The 22,059-nt window shown below is 46.2% G+C and overlaps 1 protein-coding gene across 3 annotated transcripts in view; it reads left to right on the top strand.

Moving 5' to 3' along the window:
• LOC123759970 (thrombospondin type-1 domain-containing protein 4) overlaps positions 1-21,594 on the top strand; it is a 79,424-nt gene extending 57,830 nt beyond the window's left edge. For 2 of the 3 annotated variants that reach the window (XM_069325338.1, XM_069325339.1), the window contains 12 exons: positions 6,793-6,997; positions 7,520-7,686; positions 8,397-8,583; positions 11,715-11,915; positions 12,664-12,793; positions 12,997-13,150; positions 15,899-16,069; positions 18,200-18,425; positions 18,618-18,808; positions 19,214-19,352; positions 19,986-20,360; positions 21,262-21,594. In XM_069325338.1, coding sequence (XP_069181439.1) covers positions 6,793-6,997; positions 7,520-7,686; positions 8,397-8,583; positions 11,715-11,915; positions 12,664-12,793; positions 12,997-13,150; positions 15,899-16,069; positions 18,200-18,425; positions 18,618-18,808; positions 19,214-19,352; positions 19,986-20,360; positions 21,262-21,371 — 2,256 coding nt within the window. In that variant the 3' untranslated portion in view covers positions 21,372-21,594. The remainder of the gene's footprint in view (positions 1-6,792; positions 6,998-7,519; positions 7,687-8,396; positions 8,584-11,714; positions 11,916-12,663; positions 12,794-12,996; positions 13,151-15,898; positions 16,070-18,199; positions 18,426-18,617; positions 18,809-19,213; positions 19,353-19,985; positions 20,361-21,261) is intronic. The other variant, XM_069325340.1, reaches the window with a different exon arrangement.
• Positions 21,595-22,059: the final 465 nt, after the last annotated feature.

The raw sequence follows: 22,059 nt of genomic DNA, 5'->3' as shown, positions 1-22,059 counted from the left end.
AACAAAAAGTTCCAAATAGCAGGGCCACTATGTAGCAGTGTGAAGTCCACTATGGCGAACCCGTAGTGGACGTAAGACTTGTGGACTTAACCTGGCACAGGAGCGGGGCTGCATCTGTGCCCACCTCTCTCCAATTATCTATATTTGAACCCACCAAGTACCCCACCCCAGCCTGGGACCAGTCACCTGAGCCCACCTTAAAGCCCACCCACAGGCTGGGAGCCGCCAGACTACACGACAGGTAAACAGTGAAGAGCCTGCACATCTGGTCTTGTTTAATGGAATGTCAAAGTAAACAAATTCGAATAAAATACTAAAGATACAAACCCAGAATGATAGCAAGAGTGCACACTAAAATAACTGAAGTGATAACTAATGCAATATTCCTAGATAATACTACTGAGCAGGAGAGGGTGTGGTACTGCTGGTCAAAAAATAGACGGGATTTTTCTATACGTATTAAGGAGGACAATATCGAATTAATAATTTCAAAGGCAGGAAGAATGTCATTGTGGCCGTGATTTCTAATCCCCAGAGAACCACAGAAAAACACCATTCAATGCGTGAAATAAACGTCTTTCAGAATGACTGAAACTGCTAGTAATTGGAGACTTTAACCGTGGACAAATTGACTTGGAAACACAGTAGTCAAAAAGCGGGTAAAAAGGACATGGCGAACGAAGCTGATAGAAGTAGCAGAAAAAAACTTACTGATACAACGTGTCGGGTAGAAAACATGGATTAGAGGAGAAGACCAAACAGCAAGGCTAGACCTGGTCTTCACACAGAGCAAGATGGCCAGTGACCACTACATAATGGTCTTTTTTCATTTCATTTCCCACGGGTTGGAAATCCACGGTCCAAGAAGAGGTGAAGCTTCATCTTGCAGGCATAATTTGTTAAGTACATATGAGTGCACTTCTAAACTTTCCCTCGAGTACACACTTGAAGAGCAGATGGGAGGAGACAGTTTGTGACCCCACACATTAAGGGCCAACACCTGACCTGACCAAGTGGGTCAGTAGACATAACTCACACTACATCAGCCAAGACCAAGCTGGGCGACGTCACAGTGACCAATAGGAACCTAGACTAGATGACCATTACACAGCTGTACACAGCCTGAGACCAGTGCTAGGAATCGCTCAACCTTTAACGACCGACACTGAAAAGCCAGAACCCAAGAGATTAAGCTCAACCTGCGCAAATATAGGTCAGAGAATAAACACATTACACAACAAACTCACGAGTTACACGCTTGGCATAATAAATTCGCGTTAAATCAAAACAAACAATTATGTATCAATAACTGGCTACATAGACAACAAACAGCTGATACTTGTATCAGGGGTAATGAGCATGACTCATCAACAACATCAGCTAACTACATCTCTATAACAGCTCGTAGTGTGTGGAGTGCACCCGTGGCTGCTCTTGGTGGGCCGCGTGTTGCGTCACCAGGTGCTACATAGTCTTGGTGGCTTCTCTTGATAATTACCTTGTGCAAACACATTAAGGTTGATGCTCGTTTCATGCACAATTATGAACCGTTGTTGTTAAGAGGCTGGCAGCCACAACCCAGATGCTGCAACAATTCAGGCAGCTTGTATGATTAGCTAATAACACAGACTGATATTCAACAAACATCAATCACACTTGCACTGCTAGACATAACTACGGAACAAGTAGAGTCCCAGCTTACAACAACCAGGGTGAACTAACACGTGGCGAGCAAGCAAAAGTAAATAAGTAACGCTAATAATAATAAACTATCATTATAACAGGCACTTACAGCAAGAGTTACAACTGGCATTAACAATAACGGTAACACTCACCAGTCTAATAACATTAACTATATGATGTGGTAACGCAGATCTTCTTCCCCTCTTAACACAACACTATATTAAAAAAATGTTAATACGGAGATATGTTAATTCCAGAACAAGATAGCAACTACCTCATTTTTTTCTTGCAAATCCCTTCCAATACGTTAGTTTTATATAAGAGTTAGAAAGGCTGCCTGGTTAGCCCTACAGGACGCCTCTCTCCCTCCCAGCTCCTCTGACCCCCTTCCCAGCCATAGCGCTGAGAGTAGGTGCTGGGAAGGAGGGGGATGGAACAAGCTGGAACAGGGGTTTTACCCATGAAAGGACTGGTTTTGTGCCCCGGGTACTCACCCCCTCACACCTCCGGGGCCCCTCGTGTTGTGTTGGGGTTTAGCCTGGTGGCTCCTCTGCCGGTTAGCTATCTTGAGGTTATCTTGAGATGATTTCGAGGCTTAGCGTCCCCGCGGCCCTGTCCTCGAGCATATCTTCAGGTTATCTTCAGATGATTTCGAGGTTTAGCATCCCCGCGACCCGGTCCTAGACCAGGCCTCCTTTTTGTTATACATCCCCAGGAAGCAGCCCGTAGCAGCTGTCTAACTCCCAGGTACCTATTTACTGCTAGGTAACAGGGTTATTAGGGGTGAAAGATACTCTGCCCATCTGTGTTCCCCTCTACCGGGGGATCGAACCCAGAACCTCAGGACTACGAATCCGAAGCGATGTCCTCTCAGCTTGTCAGGCCTCATGTGTGGTTACATAATACTTTAGAAGGTTAGGGATGGGGGGGGGGCAGACGAAGACCTGGGATGAGGAAGGAGTGAAGGTTAGGTGCCCACTCAATCCGACCATCGTGGATCGAACGCCGAGCAAGGAAGAAACGGCGCCGTTTCTATACCGACCAGTCCAGGTGGAGAAGACATAGGTTTGAAGGAATTGCCTTCGATTCAGTAAAATGTCTGAAGACAGTAGGTAGACATATAAGTCGGGAAACTTAATCTCTGTCTTCTAGAGGAAGGGCGACATTCTTCTTTTCTTACCATCAACTGTTCTTGTCCCACCAAGCAGGTCCGCTCATTCTTGCCTCAATTTGTGCAAATCCTCACAATTCTTAGTTGTTATAAACAAAATATTTCCTTTTATTCATTTCACATGACCCTAAGGTTATTTTTGTTACTCTACTTCTCTCAGATCAATATCAACTATTATTTTGTACTCGATTATCAGTTCTCTCTCTCTCTCTCTCTCTCTCTCTCTCTCTCTCTCTCTCTCTCTCTCTCTCTCTCTCTCTCTCTCTCTCTCTCTCTCTCTCTCTCTCTCTCTCTCGCCACACTTTTCAACCTTTGTTATTTGAACTCTTGAATCCTCGTAAATATGATTACCCTTTCACCTCTCCCAGGGCGTTCACTAACACACCTGGCTAAGCAACATAAAACAAAATGTAGATAAAGTTTTATAACCAGAAATGATTTCCTGGTGATTTTTTGTTAATCGTAGCCTAAAGTATGTACTTTATATTAATACTGTCAAAAGAAATGACGGTCAAAGGCCTCTTGAAAGAGAATAGTGTAGCTTGCGTTTTTCCCCGATTTTAATTGTACACTGTCTGACACCACATATGGTGACACCACGTATGGTTACACCACACTGTGTGACAAGGTCTAGTGACACCACATTGTGTGATACCGTCTAGTGACACCACACTGTGTGACACCACATGCAGCTCCACTATACCTAACTCAATGATTAATAATGACAAAAATATTAAAGATATCGCGACCTTCTGATACATTGAGCACTTATGTTCAAGGCAAAAGATAGTAAGAAGAGTTAACAGAATTAAGACTTAGGTATTGAAGAGAGTGACTGGTCGTAATCCAGCAAGTCACTGTCGACATCTCTCTCTCATCTTCCTCTTGTGTCTCAACATCTGCAGCTTCACGATGGCCAAGAAAAAGCAGCTAGGACCCTTGCGTGCGCTGGGTTCGTATGTATCACAGGCGGGCATACAAGGTTTGAGTTTGTTCTGTTTAAGCTTCCGGGATGGACGGCATAATTAAGAGGAAGAGACAGTGGGATTTTCGACCCTATCAGTTTTTGCATTCTCCGCTAACTGTTATGCCCCGACAACATAGAGAGATGAAAGAATATATTGGCAAGTTTGACTTGATTTTGGCCTCAGTGGCTGTTAGTTTAGTCAAGTGTGTTAGTGTACGGCTCTCTTGATCACATGCTGGATGCTGTATGACAGCATCCAGCATGACATATTCTTCAACCCTCCAGATATTCTTCTCACTGCTCTCGTATCATACACAAACTTAATACCACTCTCAACAAGCACAGAGTCGAACCCTTTATTGTACAATTTTATAAATTACCCAATTCCATGCATTTTTATGCACATCCTTAATAATAATATTAAGTGGCACTTTGTAAACATAATAATAGTTTTCATGATAATATTAATGGTCCATCCTTATAATAATGTACGGTCATGTCCAATATTAATGATGGTGCTGTCAAGTAATAATAATGATTCTGCCCAATAATTCTCATGAACCAGCCTAATAATAACAACAATAATAAAAGCACCATCACCACTATAACCCCTTCGTACTTTACTGAAATAGAAATATTATATACTTAAATGTATTTACATTTAATGCATCAAATTAAGTCAAAGAGTTGGAGCCTCCTGAAACAGCCACCACCGGTTGCTCACTGTTACCAGCCAAAGAAGATCAACAACTTTTTGCTACCTCGTCGCCTCGTGCACAAGGTTCGGGCCAATTAATTCCACCTTGGAACTTGACGCCACGACTGACCGGCCTCAATTAATTTCAAGGAGCAAAGCCTGGTCTGGTGAAACAGTGAATCACGATAAAGTGGAGTCGAGGACCCTGATCTCGGCGTATTATCGCGGATTTGATCGCGTTCGCCGTATCATATATTTCATCGTAATAGTGGGGCTTTAATCAGCACTGCCAACTTTTCCTGGAAGCCTCCCAACATATACAGATTATAAAATGTTACACTATAGACCGAGTACAAAGACGTGAGTAACAGTACCGGGTGGCCACAATAAACATCCAGGGTCAACAGAGAGGTCAAGCGTTAAAAGTTTGGAAAACATCGGGAAAAAGCTTTCGGGAACTTGAAGACATCAGCGAATTACTTCAAGGAAGTTTGGAGACATCAAACTCAACCTTTGCCACATAAAGTAGACTGTGGGTGGGTGAGAGTGAGGGGCTACCAGGAACACCCAGCACGGGACGTCGACGCCCGCACCCTCTGGACACCTCCCCAACAAATCAAAGATCAGGAAAGCCGTAAAATCACGAAGGCATGACTGTACGTTGTCCAGGTCTGAGGCACTATTCAACTTGTGCACTTTGTCACTGGGGACGGGCTCGGGTCACTGGGGATGGGCTCGGGTCACTGGGGACGGGTTCTGGTCACTGGGGACGAGTTCTGGTCACTGGGGATGGGCTCGGGTCACTGAGGATGGGTCATTATGTCAATTTCGCGAGCCGCTACCATTTTCTAGTACGACAATTTTTGACCTTAGGTAGATTATACGTCAGAATGCGACGTTCTATTATGAGGACGGATTGCCAAGTTCGTGTGAGCCGAGGGCATGGTTAGGAGGGCCCTTTCCAGCCTGTTACGTCTGCCTCCGTTACTTCCCTGGGTCACAGTGAATGACGGCCGGGATGGACCTCTTGGCTACAAGTGCAGTACATATCCCGATGAGTTTCCCCCCCCCCCCCCTTACGCCGCCAAGTAAACTAATTTGCAAGTGGCACGAGTAGTTTGGTTAATGAATGATGTGGCAGCAGACTCCATATTAAGTTGAGGGTGGACTGACTGTGTTACACCGTGTGTGATGTTCCTTGCTGTCATTCTTCTCTCTCTCTCTCTCTCTCTCTCTCTCTCTCTCTCTCTCTCTCTCTCTCTCTCCAAGTGTAAGACAAGTACACAGAATTTATGTATTTATGTCTTGCAAAAGTTCTTCGGTAAACACCCGGCATCATCATTGCATATCTTGAATGTCTGCAACATCTTATGCTACTTGGATCATATCAATAATTATAACGAGTAATATTGTAGAGAGGTGAAGACAGCGTGCGGGAACCACTCTGGAGTACCGGTCATTTAATGCACTCGAACAGCAGTTTATACTGGAGTACTGCGGTATGCAGGCCCTAGTTCGCTCACCCAGGCATCCACTCACTCACCCACCGACTTATCCACTCACCCATCTCTCACACTCCCACCCCCATTAATAACAGATAATATCTGACTTATAACTTTACATGCAAGAAACCACATCTGTTATTAAAGACTTTTTCGCCACTCTGAGCTGCTCACTTGACTCTTCTCGACACCCCAGAACCTTGCCGGGATGCGAACCGTGGTCTAACACAATAAAAGTTTGTTCAAGGGCTTCATCTTCCTCTGTAAGAATACCTGACCCACAAGACAACTGTAAATGCATAGGAGACAGGGCAGCTCCTCCTGTTGGTATCTTAAAGCAACGACTGACAACATTTTGCGGATAATGTTTAACATTTTCACAGGAGCGTAAGCTGTGGAGTGTGTTGTGCAACACATTATAAGGAGTTGTGGTTATAGGCTGTATTGAGAGCGTTATAGCTTACTGTTTACTGATTTCACCCACTGTTTGGGTGAAAGGGTTATAGGCTGGTTACAATTCGTGGGAGGATTATAGATTGGTATTTTTGCGACGGTTGGGTTTTGATGGCCTGTGTACTGTGCGTTGATATGTTATAATGTTGGTGCTCAGTAACGTTATGGTGTACTGTGCCGGCTTGAAACACCCTGGATTGTTGTGTACAACTGTAATGACTCTTAACACATTCATCCACTTTGTCGGGTGATGGCAGCCATCACCTCATACCCCTGCCATCCCTACACTGTGTGTGTATACATGTGTGGTGTGTCGCAGGGTGTAGGATGCGACGGCGTACTGGGCTCGGGACTGCGGCTGGACGCATGCGGCCACTGCGGCGGGGATAACAGCAGTTGTCGGGTGATCGCCGGTGTCTTCTCGAGAGCCAAGATGCCATACGGCTACAACGTGATCGCCACTCTGCCACGAGGAGCTGCCAACATCACCATCCAGCACGTCAAGGCCTCCACTAACTACCTCGGTTCGTACATCGTCCTCCACTAACTACCTTAGTTTGTACATCGTCCTCCACTAACTACCTTAGTTTGAACATCTTCCTCCACTAACAACCTGAGCTCGCAAATATTCATTACAAAAAAAAGTAAAGTAGAAGTTTTAACGATCGTTGAAACTGGAAAAAGTTTCCAGTTTCAACGAAAAAAGTTTCAACGATCGTTCCTCTTCACTTACAGTATCTTGATTTGCAAATATCCAAAATTGGTTTTCATTTACGATTTTTTCTTCTATAAATTGGTTATAAATCTTACCACTAGTTTATATGATTTACAAATATTCATCCAAAATTGGTTTTCATTTACGAATTTGTCTTCTATAAATTGGTTATAAATCTTGTCTCTAGTTTATATTAGTTCATACCTCTTCCCAAGGCACTTAAATCATACTCATATCCTAAAGTTTAAGTCTTGTATATAGACTTTCGCATGGGAGTTAGATCTAACTGGCATAGTTAGGTCGTGCGCTTGAGCCGTGCTCTCTCCGACAGCTCTGCGTCATCAGGGCGGAGAGTTCTTCATCAATGGCAACTGGGCTGTGAATGGGTCTGGCAACTACCAGTCTGATGGCACCACCTTCACCTACCAGCGACCAGAACACTTCCAGGGGGACAAGGTGACGGCGGTGGGTCCCCTCCAGCAGCCTGTTGATGTTATGGTAAGTTACCCTCTCAAACCCTCCCATAAGTCCACTACGGGCTCACCATCTTGAGGTTATCTTGAGATGATTTCGGGGCTTTAGTGTCCCCGCGGCCCGGTCCTCGACCAGGCCTCCACCCCCAGGAAGCAGCCCGTGACAGCTGACTAACTCCCAGGTACCTATTTACTGCTAGGTAACAGGGGCATTCAGGGTGAAAGAAACTTTGCCCATTTGTTTCTGCCTCGTGCGGGAATCGAACCCGCGCCACAGAATTACGAGTCCTGCGCGCTATCCACCAGGCTACGAGGCCCCCCCACCATAGCCAGTGTTACTTGGAACTTTTTGTTTCTGGTAGCGAATCTTTAACACCACCACCACCACCTCGTCCACACCCCACCACACCCACAATACCCATTGCCTCAGGTCGCCCGGGAACCAAGGATAAGCGTCCTGAACAAATCCCCAAGGGCTGTGACGAGGATTCGAACCCTAGTCACGGCCCTTTGTGGATTTGTTCATTTGATGCATCACGCTATTGTGATTTGCGTGTGTAATAAGCGTCCGGCTATAATCTTGTTACATGATGGCTTCTCCTTGCTCCCCAAGGCCAGAAATATTTAGCTTGTATTTCTCGTAATTTGTCTAAATAATCTATATTTTACTGATGAGGAACTATTTCACTTCATGGTGATATATGTGTTATACGCGAGGTTTCTTTCTTACTTCAGCTGTTCTACCAGTCGACCAACCCAGGCATCAAGTACGAGTACCGGCTGCCCATGTCACCCACGTCGTCGGCGCCACGGGCGACGGGAAGCGTGGTGGTGCCGGGGTCTCCACAACGACGCCGTCGACCAGATAACCCACTCAACCCCTTGGTGCCAGGAGGACCAGCCTCCAGGACCCCGCCCTCTGGTACAGTCTTTCTCCTCTTCACTCTTTTTCTAGCCTTTGGAGTGGGCACTTTCGAGCCCCGACTTGTATGGTAGCCGGCCGGGGCTCTACCACTGGCACTGGTGCCACGCACAGGTTAAAGGCAGAGTGGGTAACAGTTTAAGATAGGCCTATATATACCGTGGTTTTGAAACAGGACATCCAATCAAGCCGAATTCGCGTAATGAGTTCTTTTCTATTTTTGAGGGGATTGACATTCAACACATGCATTTTGTATATTTTCAACCAAAAATAACCTTGCACAACCTCACCTAACCTAAAGAGGCTTATTATTTTTAAGTGCTGCCAAACTATAATTCGGCCAATATTAAGTAATTTACATAATCATTCGAATATATTAATATCGTGATTCATAACTTCCCGGGAGGACATTGCGAGAAAATATCAAATATGAATCTCGTTTATCTTTCCCTACTGCTTGCCCGGGCCCACTGCTCTCCCAGGCAAACTGTTCCACGGGGCCACCTGCTCTATTGGGCCCACTGCTCCCCTGGGCCCACTGCTCGCCCGATACCCAGCAATTGTGTTAATAAATAAAGCTTTCCTCGTCAAACTAAACGAGACGAGTTTCTTCCCTGTTGTAATGTGGCACAGTTGTCATTCAAGGCCAGAACCACCCGTACAGCCGTTGTCTTCATCTCACACTGTTGACAAAAATGTTTGGACAGCGTCAATTACCCGCGCCGCCGCCGCTTTGTTTACACCCGACACGTGGCACCGTGACGTCACGCACAACGGCTCGGTTGCCAGCCTTCCAGTTTTGTTTTTATTTTCTACCCCAGACGAGGCCATTCATGTACAGTGGTATTCTGTCCTCCGAAGATAGCTATAGAGATCTGTTAGTCTACGTGCAGTGTTGTAGGGTATTGAGCACTCAACTACAGGCGATTTAACGGCTTTTACAATGTCAAATTGCAATACTAACTTATATATATTATATATATATATATATATATATATATATATATATATATATATATATATATATGTATGTATGTATGTATGTAAATTATATGTAAAGGAAATTCCTGTTTCATTTTTCCTCCGTGGTCTGACATTGTCACATTCTTAATCACGTGTTTATTTTCGTGATATACACACACACACACACACATATATATATATATATATATATATATATATATATATATATCGTCTGTGCTATGAATACAGGTTAGACCTGTTCCACTATATTGGAACATTATATTATATTATATATTATATTATATTATATTATAGACCTGTATCTACTATATTCTCATGGAGGCATCTTGGCAGTCATCCTGTGAAGATGTATATGTGAACTGTGTATTTAATGATAATGATGGTAACAACACGGCAATTGCTATCAAGGACAATATAATATTTTACATTGGAGTTAAATTATTGATGTAATACAGGAAGTCACAATAACGGGGGGGTGAAAGAACCCACACACACACACACACACATGGAGCGAAAGTGTGTCGACGTTTCGCTCCGTCCTCGACCCTTATCGAGTCGTGTCATATAGATCTATCCGTAAATAGTTAGATTTTCACACATAAGATGCATTGCTCTAGTGTATAATACTGTCTTTGTCCACACACACTGTACTTCATATCGTCTATATTCCCATACAAGCTGAACGGCCAAGTGATACTTGTGTCCAAGTGGTATTCAGGTAGCTACAACACCTGCCAGTCTACTGACTTTGTTACTTGTGTGATAACAAGTGTTGCGACACAGCCTGCGACACAGCCTGCGACACAGCCTGCGACACAGGCTCTGTCTCGAAGACAGCCTCGTCTTCCGTGTCCCTCATTAACGACTGTGGGACACGTCAGCCTGTTTCACCCCTCACTTGTTGCTTCTCACTAATGAGGTGTCTCTGGGAGGCCCCTCACCAGGGAGACAAAGTGTGCCTCAACACTTTAATATTCTCCGCTCATTAGTTGACCCTTAATATTACTGTTGTTTGTAATATTACTTGTAATTAGAGTCTGAAGTTTCTTGCGGTTCACCCCAAATATAAATGTTTATAATGTACTGTGGTATATATTGATATACAATCTGTCAGTTGCAATTTAATTTTTTTTCACGATCAAATTCAGACATTTTAAAATCATTGATTTCACGTTAAATATTAACTTTATTATAAATACAGTTTTATTTATAATAAAGAGAGCGTGCCGTGTACAGTCTCCAGCACTCAGCTTCATTAATTTACACTTGCACGAGTTAAACTCTGGCTGCCACTTGTTGAAGTTTTCCTGTAGTTTCCCCCCTTGTCTACTTAGTGTTTGTCAGTGTTCAGCTGTACTAATATAATCATAATAGTTTTTTTTGCTGACCAACTATTGAGAGGAAGAGTCTATCCTTTTATGAACATTTATATATATCAGGAGCAAGACGGGTAGTACTAACGCCTGTGGCACCACTCGTGGCACCTCCTTAGACAGAAATCTCTTGACATTTATGGCTCACATACTCCGTCGTCCACTGCGGCACCTTCCCCGTCATTACTGTCTGTTTCTTCTACTTGTACACTCGTCTCCTGAGGCTACGGTGCCGAAGCCTCTCTCACAATCCCCCCAAAATATGCAGTCTGTCCACCCTTCTCTTTCTTGCCAGATTTGTGTCGTTCGGTTATAAACCTCAGCCAGGTTTGCGAGGCAGGATTTACCATCCGCCGATGGTGTGTTATAAAGTCCTTTCTCTCCAGGTGATCCACCGGCCTCCACTAAGCCTTCTCTATATTCTCTTCTTGTATGCGAGTGAAGGACACTGGTCTGTTTAATCTGTCTCGTTTGTGTTTAAACCACATAATATGTACTCTTCAGCTCGAAGTAATCAAAGGGGTTACCAACACATGCGGCCAACCTTACCTTGGTTAAGCCAAACGTAACTTTGGGAACACGAGTTGCAAGTGTCAGCAGTTAAGCCAGCACAGTACTAGAGCAGTGTAGCATGTTGCAGCTTTCCTGCAAGAGGTGTAAACTAGAGCTGAGAGTACCTCATGTGCTTTGGACGACATACTCTCTTTCAATATTCAGTTTCAACGTCGTTAAATGCATAATGAATAACGTGTCAGTTTATGTAATCTATCCCAGGTCCAGTGAATGACGCTCGCTCCATCAACGGCAACTCCGTCCTCTCCTCCCAGAGATGGAAGGAAGAGGAGGAGGAGAAGAAGAAGAAGCTGGGAGGAAAGAAAGAGCGTAGGAAGGGCATCAGAGATAAGAAGGGAAGGAGGCCGAGGTATGAATGGAAGGTGGCGGGCTTCAGCAGCTGCTCGGAGACCTGTGGCGGAGGTGAGTGTACTGAGGTCCTCTGCTGCTACAGCTGCTGCTGCTGTTGCTACAGCTGTTGCTGCTGCTGAGGCTGCTGCTGCTGCTGTTGCTACAGCTGTTGCTGTTGCAGCTGTTGCTACAGCTGTTGCTGCTGCTGAGGCTGCTACAGCTGTTGCTACAGCTGTTGCTACAGCTGTTGCTGCTGCTGCTGAGGCTGCTGCTGCAGCTCGAGCTGTTGCTGCTTCTTCTTTCATATGTATTTCTAATTTCTACTAAGTGATACTATTCATACTATTAATACTGAATTCCCTGATTAAAAATACAAGAACTATCAATCAATTCGATCAACGTTCAATATTTTTCTAGTTATGAACATTGTTGCTATGGGTGTCGCTTCTACCGCTGCTCTGACACTAACTCTTTCAATATTGATGTTAAGATTGAGGGCTGCTTAGTGGCTGGTTCTAAACTGGCGAAATTGGTTCTAAAACTAATTTCGTCTTCGGACGTGAACGTCTCTGCGCTCTGCTGCTGAGCAAGCAGACCCACACCGGACACTAAGCAGACCTACACCCGGCACAAAGTAGACCCACACCTGGCACATAGCAGACCCACACCCGGCACACAGCAGACCCACACCCGACACAAAACAGACCCACACCCGGCACACAGCAGACCCACACCCGACACACAGCAGACCCACACCACAGAGATGGTGGTTGTGTTATGAGCAGCGAGTAACCGCATGCTTCACCGTGACGTGTGACAGGGACGCAGACGACGCGGGCGGCGTGTGTCAAGAGGAAGAGAGGTAACGAGGTCCCATCCAACCACTGTCGCGACCTGCCCCGTCCCGCAGAGGAGACTGTCCGCTGCAACCTTCGACCCTGTCCCGCCACGTACGTCACCCCCCCCCCCTGTCTTTCCTGTCTCTTCATCAAAGCTGGTGTTAGGATCACCATCAGTGATCATCACTGGCACTATATCATATTACAAGCCAAACCAATGTGTAGGTTAATATAAGATGCCTGGTGGTATAATGCATTTAACACACGCACGGATTTTGCCTCGGCTGGCGTGGGTGGCGAATGCCGGCGTGCAGGTGGGAAGCGGAGGCGTGGGGGCCGTGCAGTGTGACGTGCGGGCTGGGCGTGCAGACCCGGCAGCTGACGTGCAAGATGAAAGTCTCCCAAGACCACTTCGTGGCGCAGCCAGAGGGCGCCTGCCTCGCCCCTCAGGACATACCCAAGGCACAGGTGAGAGACCCCCAGCTCCTTGTTTTTGGGGGAAGAGGGAAAGGGGAATGGCGAATAGGGGAAGGGGGGGGGCTCTAAAGTTAGAGGATTTACCTCTATTGGAGGCTACAGTTTGTCGGAAATCCTCCCTCTCTTCCCTCACATAATGGTGCAGCCGCGCCTTCAGAGCGTGACGTTTTCTGTTCGTTAATTACTTCCCCTACCCTGTATGGGGCCGACTGTGGGATCTGTGTACGGTAAATGGAGTAGGTTAGCAGGAGTCACCTCCATGTTTGTCACGTAGGGAGAGTTGTGATGGCTGAACACAGAGATCACACTAACGTGATGCATCAAATGAACAAATCCACAAGGGCCGGATTCGAACCTGAGTCCGAGAGCATCCCAGACACTGCCTTAATCGACTGAGCTACGACAGGGTTAAAAGAGTTCAAACCGAAGTTGATGGTGCGGTGTTGGTAACAGTGAAACAGGAAGTGCTTGGAGACTGTAAGCGCCAGCCATAATGCCAGGGGGGGGAGGGCACAGAAAGGACAGGATGGCTGGGAGTTTATCCCCGCCCAAAATCACAAATAATCCAAATCTAAGCTTAAAACGTGTGAATGTGCGATGGTTTATACAATAACTGTATCCTTATTACTGTGACTTAATAGAGATGTTTGTGCCTGGTGCTCTGAGACATTACACACAATCAAATGTTTATATACACAAATAATAGTTTCGTTGATCTTCTTCCCCTTCCCTCGCTCACAAATGTAACTCCTGTGTTGTGTCCGGCTGTAATATCCGGCCGGTGTAGGGGTGTGGGGGTGTGTGGGAGAGAGAGAGGAGGCGACGGAGCCTCGCCGGCATGCAGTAGGGGAGCAGGAGGCACAGTAGTGCAACATTACATCACTATAGGATTACAACAGTGTTGGTTTACATTGGGGTGCGTGAGGCAAAGGTTTCTGAGCGGTTACGGAGACTAGGTTAGCTTAGCTAGTCCTAGGTTAGGGTTAGGTTAGCTAGTCCTAGGTTAGGGTTAGGTTAGGTTAGCTAGCCCTAGGTTAGGGTTAGGTTAGGTTAGCTAGCCCTAGGTTAGGGTTAGGTTAGGTTAGCTAGCCCTAGGTTAGGGTTAGGTTAGGTTAGCTAGCCCTAGGTTAGGGTTAGGTTAGGTTAGCTAGTCCTAGGTTAGGGTTAGGTTAGCTAGCCCTAGGTTAGGGTTAGGTTAGGTTAGCTAGCCCTAGGTTAGGGTTAGGTTAGGTTAGCTAGCCCTAGGTTAGAAGGACAGCCAAACTGGCTGTTTTAAGGTTCATAGAAACTTCAACAAGAATTAAGCTTCCTCCAGAATGTTTAGTGTTCTCGGTGGATATAGTTAAAAGCAAATTTTGTGTGTGTGTGTGTGTGTGTGTGTGTGTGTGCACTCGCCTATCTGTTACTGCATTATCAGGCTCTAGCTCTTGGATCCCGCTTTTCTAGCCACCAGTTGTCTAGTCCCTTCACTCCTGACCTATTGTCTTAACATACCTGATTTTAAAGTAGTGAATTGAGTTTGTTGCTGTGAGTTTGTGCAGAAATTTCTCATCTCGGACACTGTGTAATGTCATAGAGCAGACATGGATCAGGTATGGTAGCTGTATAATGTAGGTGTACCGACCAGTATGGTAGCTGCCTAATATAGGTGTACCGACCGACCAGTATAGTAGCTACATAATGTAGGTGCTTCAGAAGTGGTAGGAACAACACTACAGTGTGACAGGACCGTTAACCCGCGCATCAGGAGCAGATGATCAATCAGAGGAAGGTGCAGGTGCCGTACATTACTTACCAACACATCGCAGATGGGGAATATAAATCACCCCACTGACGGGATTCCATAATGGTGGTCATTAACGAGTTGCCACCAGTGCCGAGGAGAAACTGTTGCTTACATGCTAGTTCATTTACTAGTCGGAGCGCCTGCCTGCTAGGTAATGCCGTCCAGGTGTATAGATTAGTAATTAGTTGTGCTGTTTAATATATACAGTGACCTCGGTCAGTGGTCCTCAACTCATGGTCCGTGGAACACCGGTGATCTTTGTTGTTTCTAGAGCAACTTTGTAACATATAGGTACTACCCTGGAAACACAAACCGAAACTGTCTCTATTTTCCGCTTGTTACAACTTGAAATATAGTTGTTATATCTTGGTTTAACGTGTTTATGACGTATTAGAACGTTGTTACAACTTGCTATATTGGTTGTTATAATAGGTTAGGAGGTGTGAAAACTTGTTCGAACGTTGTACCAACGTCGTAGTTTCGGTGTGTGTTTGGTGGGTAGAGTAACCTTATAACATATAGGCCCTAGAGAGAGAGACAGAACACTAGTGTATCATGGGCCACCAATTGAGAACTGCTATTCTAGGTTACTTGTGTAAAGGAGGAAATGTTGATGTTTATCTCTCAGAATGTTTGGTGATATGTTTATTGTTTGTGATGTGTTTATATGTATGTATAAACACGATGTACTGAACGGGGTGAGAATAGCTTGAGCTACCTCATCCCTTTGTGTGTATTTTACCTCAATAAACTTATTTCAATTTCAATTTCAATTCTAGGTGTATAGAACAACAAACAAGTTTATCTAGAAACTACACAAACTTGTCCTCGCACAACCATTGGTAGAGATAAAACAATACCTGGTTTACGACACGCGTGGCCACGCTAGACAGGCTGCTTCACGTACCTATAACACTAATGTGAATTTGCTTTTGTCCCTTCCCCATATGCAGGTGTGCGAGTTGGCGGTGTGCAACTCTGCGCCGGCGTGGCGGACGGGGGAGTGGGGTCAGTGCTCAGCGCAGTGCGGTCTGGGGACCAGGCATCGCTCCGTCACCTGCGTCACGGCCGCTGGGGGCGTCGCCGATCATCTCTGTGACCCCAGGGAGAAACCCAGCAACCAGGTGACCTACCTCACTTTCTCTGGGGGCGCCGCCCTACATCTTCCGTGCTTGTGTGTGTTATAGCAGTCGTGAATGGGCAAGTGTGTGTGTGTACACAGGCGAAGGGGGCGTGTTCGCTCGCAGTCAGTCGCAGGTGATGAGAGGCGGGATCCATGTGCACAGGGGTCAGACCTCCTCAAGCACAGTTAGACGAGTACACGTGCACACAACCTGTTGAGAGGCGGGACCAAAGAGCCAGAGCTCAATCCCCCCGCAAGCACAACAAGGTGAGTACATACAAGCATCAACACACACACACACACACACACACACACACACACACACACACACACACACACACACACACACACACACACACACACACGCACGCACACACACACACACACACACACGCACGCACACACACACACACACACACACACACACACACACACACACACGCACACGCACGCACAAGCGTCACTACACACAAAAACATAATGCATGAAAGCGCAAGCATCACGGACGCACGAGCCTTGCCACGCATGGAAGCACACGAGTCGCTCATGGACGCACGGCCACGAACAAACACACGCATGCAGCTTACACGCACACATGCATACAAAAGCATAAAATAACAAGCACACACACACACACACGCACGCGCAAAAACACACACGCGCAGTTGCATAAACACAGTGGCCTGCTCTTATACTGGCAGTTGCATAAACACACACAGCCATCCATTCATATTGCTTGGCTGGTCCCGCCACCAACACCAAGTAATGGACGCCATCACTTATTACCTCTGCTGCAGCACCACAGTCTGCAGCACAGCAGTCTGCAGCACCACAGTCTGCAGCACAGCAGTCTGCAGCATAGCAGTCTGCAGCACAGCAGTCTGCAGGACAGCAGTCTGCAGCACCACAGTCTGCAGCACCACAGTCTACAGCACCACAGTCTGCAGCACCACAGTCTGCAGCACCACAGTCTGCAGCACCACAGTCTGCAGCACCACAGTCTGCAGCACCACAGTCTGCAGCACAGCAGTCTGCAGCACAGCAGTCTGCAGCACAGCAGTCTGCAGGACAGCAGTCTGCAGCACCACAGTCTGCAGCACCACAGTCTACAGCACCACAGTCTGCAGCACCACAGTCTGCAGCACCACAGTCTGCAGCACCACAGTCTGCAGCACAGCAGTCTGCAGCACAGCAGTCTGCAGCACCACAGTCTGCAGCACCACAGTCTGCAGCACCACAGTCTGCAGCACCACAGTCTACAGCACCACAGTCTGCAGCATCACAGTCTGCAGCACCACAGTCTGCAGCATCACAGTCTGCAGCACAACAGTCTGCAGCACCACAGTCTGCAGCATCACAGTCTGCAGCACAACAGTCTGCAGCACAACAGTCTGCAGCACCACAGTCTGCAGCACCACAGTCTGCAGCACCACAGTCTGCAGCATCACAGTCTGCAGCACAGCAGTCTGCAGCACCACAGTCTGCAGCACCACAGTCTGCAGCACCACAGTCTGCAGCACCACAGTGTGCAGCACCACAGTCTGCAGCACCACAGTCTGCAGCATCACAGTCTGCAGCACCACCGTCTGCAGCACTACAGTCTGCAGCACCACAATCTGCAGCACTACAGTCTGCAGCACCACCGTCTGCAGCACAGCAGTCTGCAGCATATGTCCTTACTTAGCCTCCATGGTTTAAGTAGAAAGAAGTTCTCCTCATTTCATTAACTGCTGTAATTTTATCACAACCTGTGTCTGACTCACATAAATATAAGGGAAAAACCTTGTAATAAGAAAGAATTGCATAGTCTTTGAGATAATATATCGTATATAGATGCAGTTGTATGTCTACTCGCCTATTTGCACATGCTGGGATGAGTTATATCTCTTGGGTCCTGCCTCTCAATTCTTAGTCAACTGGCTACAAGTTCCCGAGCCTATTGGGATCTGTCATATCACTGGAAGCTGTGTATAGTGTGTGTCCAGCTACTTTACTACCGTTTCTGCAAGCGACAAAAGCTGCTCTATTTTATTAATGGTAGCCATGTTGTTTCTATCATGTTCCTGTTTTGGTCTTCTGTCATTTGGTGTGCATGTGTGTGTGGAGAGAGTTGTAACTGTGTGTATTACAGGAGCTGTGTGACATGGGCTCCTGCGCTACGGACACCTGGTTCTTCTCCGCGTGGGAAGACCTCTGCTCTGAAGAGTGTGGCGACGGAGTCCAGCGACGCCGCGTTCATTGCTCCGGCGACGCCCTTGACAACCAGGTCACCGAGACGTCGTGCGACCAGGAGCAGCGGCCCGCCACTACCAGGACCTGCACCTCCGACCGGGGCTGCAGCGGCAAGTGGTTTACAGGTGCGGACACCGGCTAACAAGACTGCTTAATTATACAATATCCCAGACTTATTTTCATGTGAATGTATAAAAGTTGCGTTATTAAAAGGGAATATATTATTTATTCCGATTAGAGTCACTTGAGTGGTAATATATGGTATGAGAAGTTGTTTCTGGTTGAGGACACGTGATGAGCGGCCAGGTCACCGTCAGGTCCATGGGGGGAGTGCAGCTCGCAGTGCGGTCCGGGGCGCCGCACGCGGTCTGTGGTGTGCGTGGTGTTCCGCGGACGCTGGCGGGTGACGACGGACACATCGCAGTGCAAGGGCGACCCGAGGCCGGACTCGACAGAGGCCTGCAGCAGGCCGTGCAGCCACGAGTGGTACACCTCTGAGTGGTCTCAGGTACGTCGGCCTCCCACTCCACCCTCTCTTACTCCTGCATCGACCCTCTCCTATCACTTTACTCTAGCATTATCATCCTCGACGATATCTAGACACACTAGATTACCATAGTGACCTAATGCTCTCTGTTCATTACTTATTTCTACATCTGACAACACAAAATAACTCATTAATTAAATTTAATTAAGTGTAATAGTCTTAAGTCATAGGTAAAACAGCGGTAATGTGGTGAAATGACTTGTCTTAATGTGTTCATGATATAACCTTATGGGGGTTCAATAAGTAACATGCAGGTAACAAAAGGTAGTTGATTTTATATTTTCTTTGATGGGAAATTCTATCTGCAGAGTATAAATTGTTGAGTTTATGGTGTCAACATTATAATATAGTATTGTTGTGCGTCAGTGTTCCGCGTCGTGCGGCAGCGGCGTCCAGCGGCGGGAGGTGAAGTGTCTTGACGACAGTCAAATACCAGCCCTCGACTGTACGTCAGCCGCCAAGCCCGACACCCGCCAGCCCTGCAACACCCAGTCCTGTCACCACGGTCAGTCCCACTCACTCCTTTCACTATGTTGCACATGAAGACTTTCATGGGTTGGCCATTTTGTTAACACAAACGACACTGGGGAGATAAATGGCCCAATGGCCGGAACATAATAACACTGTCGATTAAGGCAGTGTCTGGGATGCTCCTGGACGCAGGTTCGAATCCTCGTCACGGCCCTTGTGGATTTATTCATAATAACACTGTCCCCACCTGATAGACATTACCCAATTACGGATCTACAGATTGACTTGACAACTCAGGTAAGTTAAAATTATCCTAGACCCAAATTGACTAGCAAAATTAAACAAATAATTATAGTTAAACACACTTTGAAACAAAGTTCATCCACTTGGGCTAGTTGGTAAAGCGACTTCATTCAGGTCGGCGTTCAATTCCCGATTGCCCAAGTGGTTGAACACTGTTCCTTCACACCGTCCTCCCTCCTATCCCAACTCCTTGTTGTCAGGCCTTCCATGTACTGGATAGTTATTCTGGCTTGGCGTTCCCTCCTATTAATAACCAACTTTACTCAGAAACAAACAATATGCTAGATTTACTTTATGCATTAAGTCCATCTCTCTTGTTTTGATTTGCAATATCTTTGCAACAACATTTCTTTACCAATCTCAGAACAAGCGGACGAGAGCGTGAGCAACACCTCCACAAGAACCGAACTGCCGCCGCGGCCAGCCGACCCCCGACCCCCGGGCGACGCCCCCGGCGACGCCCCCGACCACAAACCTGCAGGTAATGTGGTCCTTGAGGCCGGCTGGCGCCCGCCCCCTCAGTCACTAGAGACTTCTAGTACAGGCTTCCCGTCTTCCGATGACAGTCCAGACTATGACGAAGACACACATAGGGATTCCGATTGGGACTTGTCCTCTGGGAGGGACCTGGCGGAGGAGTACGGGGACGTGCCTCCCAGCAGGGCTCCGCCTACCCCAAGCAGCAGGCGGCGGCGACCCGTCTCTCCTGGGCGGCCATGGCGACCCGGGCTGTCCACAGGTTGGCCAGGAAATTGCTGCAAGCTTATAGCATTCATGCTTATCACTCTTAAATATTAATATTTTTTCGTTTTTTTTTGCATACTGCCTGGGAACCACCAGAAACAAAGGCTTCGCTGTACAACTCTGATGATACACAGTGGCTTTTCATTGCGCTTCAATATCGAAAGAAGCTTTTTTAAAACCAGGATTAATTCATGGATTGTAAAAGAATGTATACTTGTGCTTGCATTATGACTCAAAGCTTGAAGGTTTGCATCAGGAGGTTATGGCACCATAGGCTTAAATGAACGCTTGTACCATGAGAGGCACCCATTGAGCGCTCGGCACTGACATACACACACCCACTCCGGATCATCCTACATTATTACATTTTAGGTCCATTAATTTATCATCAAATATTCATGGTAAGTTAAATTGAAAAGTAACCAATCATCCTGTGCAGAATCCATGAAACTTTTGCAAACTCTAAATGTTTAACATCGCCTTTGTTGATGGTTTAGGGGACGCAGAGCACGAGCAGCTTCGTTATAATGTGGTAGCTGGAGAGTCAGTGTGGTTGGGAACCTTAAATGCTGTTTAGCTTCTAATTTAACACAAAGTTTCTTCACTCTGGATTTTAATTACAACGCAATTATAAAGTGTATAATCATTTTGTATAATAATGTGCAAAGCTTTGTGTGCGGGAGCTGCGGTCTTCCGGGCTTGGCGCAGTCTTGATAATTCGTGTGCGGGATCTGGCTTCTTATCTCACGCGTCTTGGCACAGCCTTGTCTTGTCTCTCACCCGGGGCTTCTTTACTTGGTCTTAAACGTTACCAATACTAATACAATGAAAATAGTGAAATATCTGAAATAAGTTCTCTGGCTAGAACCCCGGTAACTGATTATTTTTCGTTCCAGATTCTTGCATCGACAGAATGAAGAACTGTCACTTGGTATACAAGGCTCGCCTTTGTCGCCTTAAGTACTACAACAAACTGTGTTGTGAAACTTGCACCAAGAACCAGTGAGTTCTTAGTTATTACCTCAAGAGTGAGTGATTGGTACTGTGCACGTCAATCATCAATCATCCTACGCTGGAAGAACCTACCAGAGACACTGGTGACGAGATTAGTATGATTCGACACAGTGCAATGGTCCAGGAGGTGGGATTATATGATTTTGAGTAGTGTGCCGTGAGTAAGCCCTGACTTGCTTTCAAAGTGAACATTATCTAAGAAGCAAAAAAATAAACACGCGTCTTCATAATACAAAAATTCTCACGTTGCATTATGGGGACATTGGTGTCTGCTCAGCACTGCCCCACGTTTCCATCTTAGACTCAGAAAATGACAAAGTTTTCCTCGTCTCTGTCTGGTGAGGAATATGATGTCATGATTGATGCTAGTGACAGTTAAATTCTACTCTCATATTATCGTCCGAGCCTGCTTAAACCTTCACGATATAAAATATAGACTTAGGTTTACAATGCTCTTGGCAACACGGATGAGAGTATGATTATGAATAGTCAAGAATTAAGTCTTTTTTGTATATACGTTTTGCTTAATATAAGTGAATATTTCAGCCCTTATCCTAACAACCAACATAGATTTTCTGCAAATGTAAATACTTAAACTTAGAGCAGAGTAACATTGTTCAGCTAGAGTCAGTAGTCATAGAAAACAGAGGCACTGTGGGTGGCACTGTAGGCGGCACTGT

Source organism: Procambarus clarkii, chromosome 16 (assembly GCF_040958095.1).
Source record: "Procambarus clarkii isolate CNS0578487 chromosome 16, FALCON_Pclarkii_2.0, whole genome shotgun sequence".
In the NCBI taxonomy this organism is placed as follows: Eukaryota; Metazoa; Arthropoda; class Malacostraca; order Decapoda; family Cambaridae; genus Procambarus; species Procambarus clarkii.
Note: the sequence above shows the minus strand (reverse complement) of the source record. Positions and strands in the feature narration are given on the sequence as shown.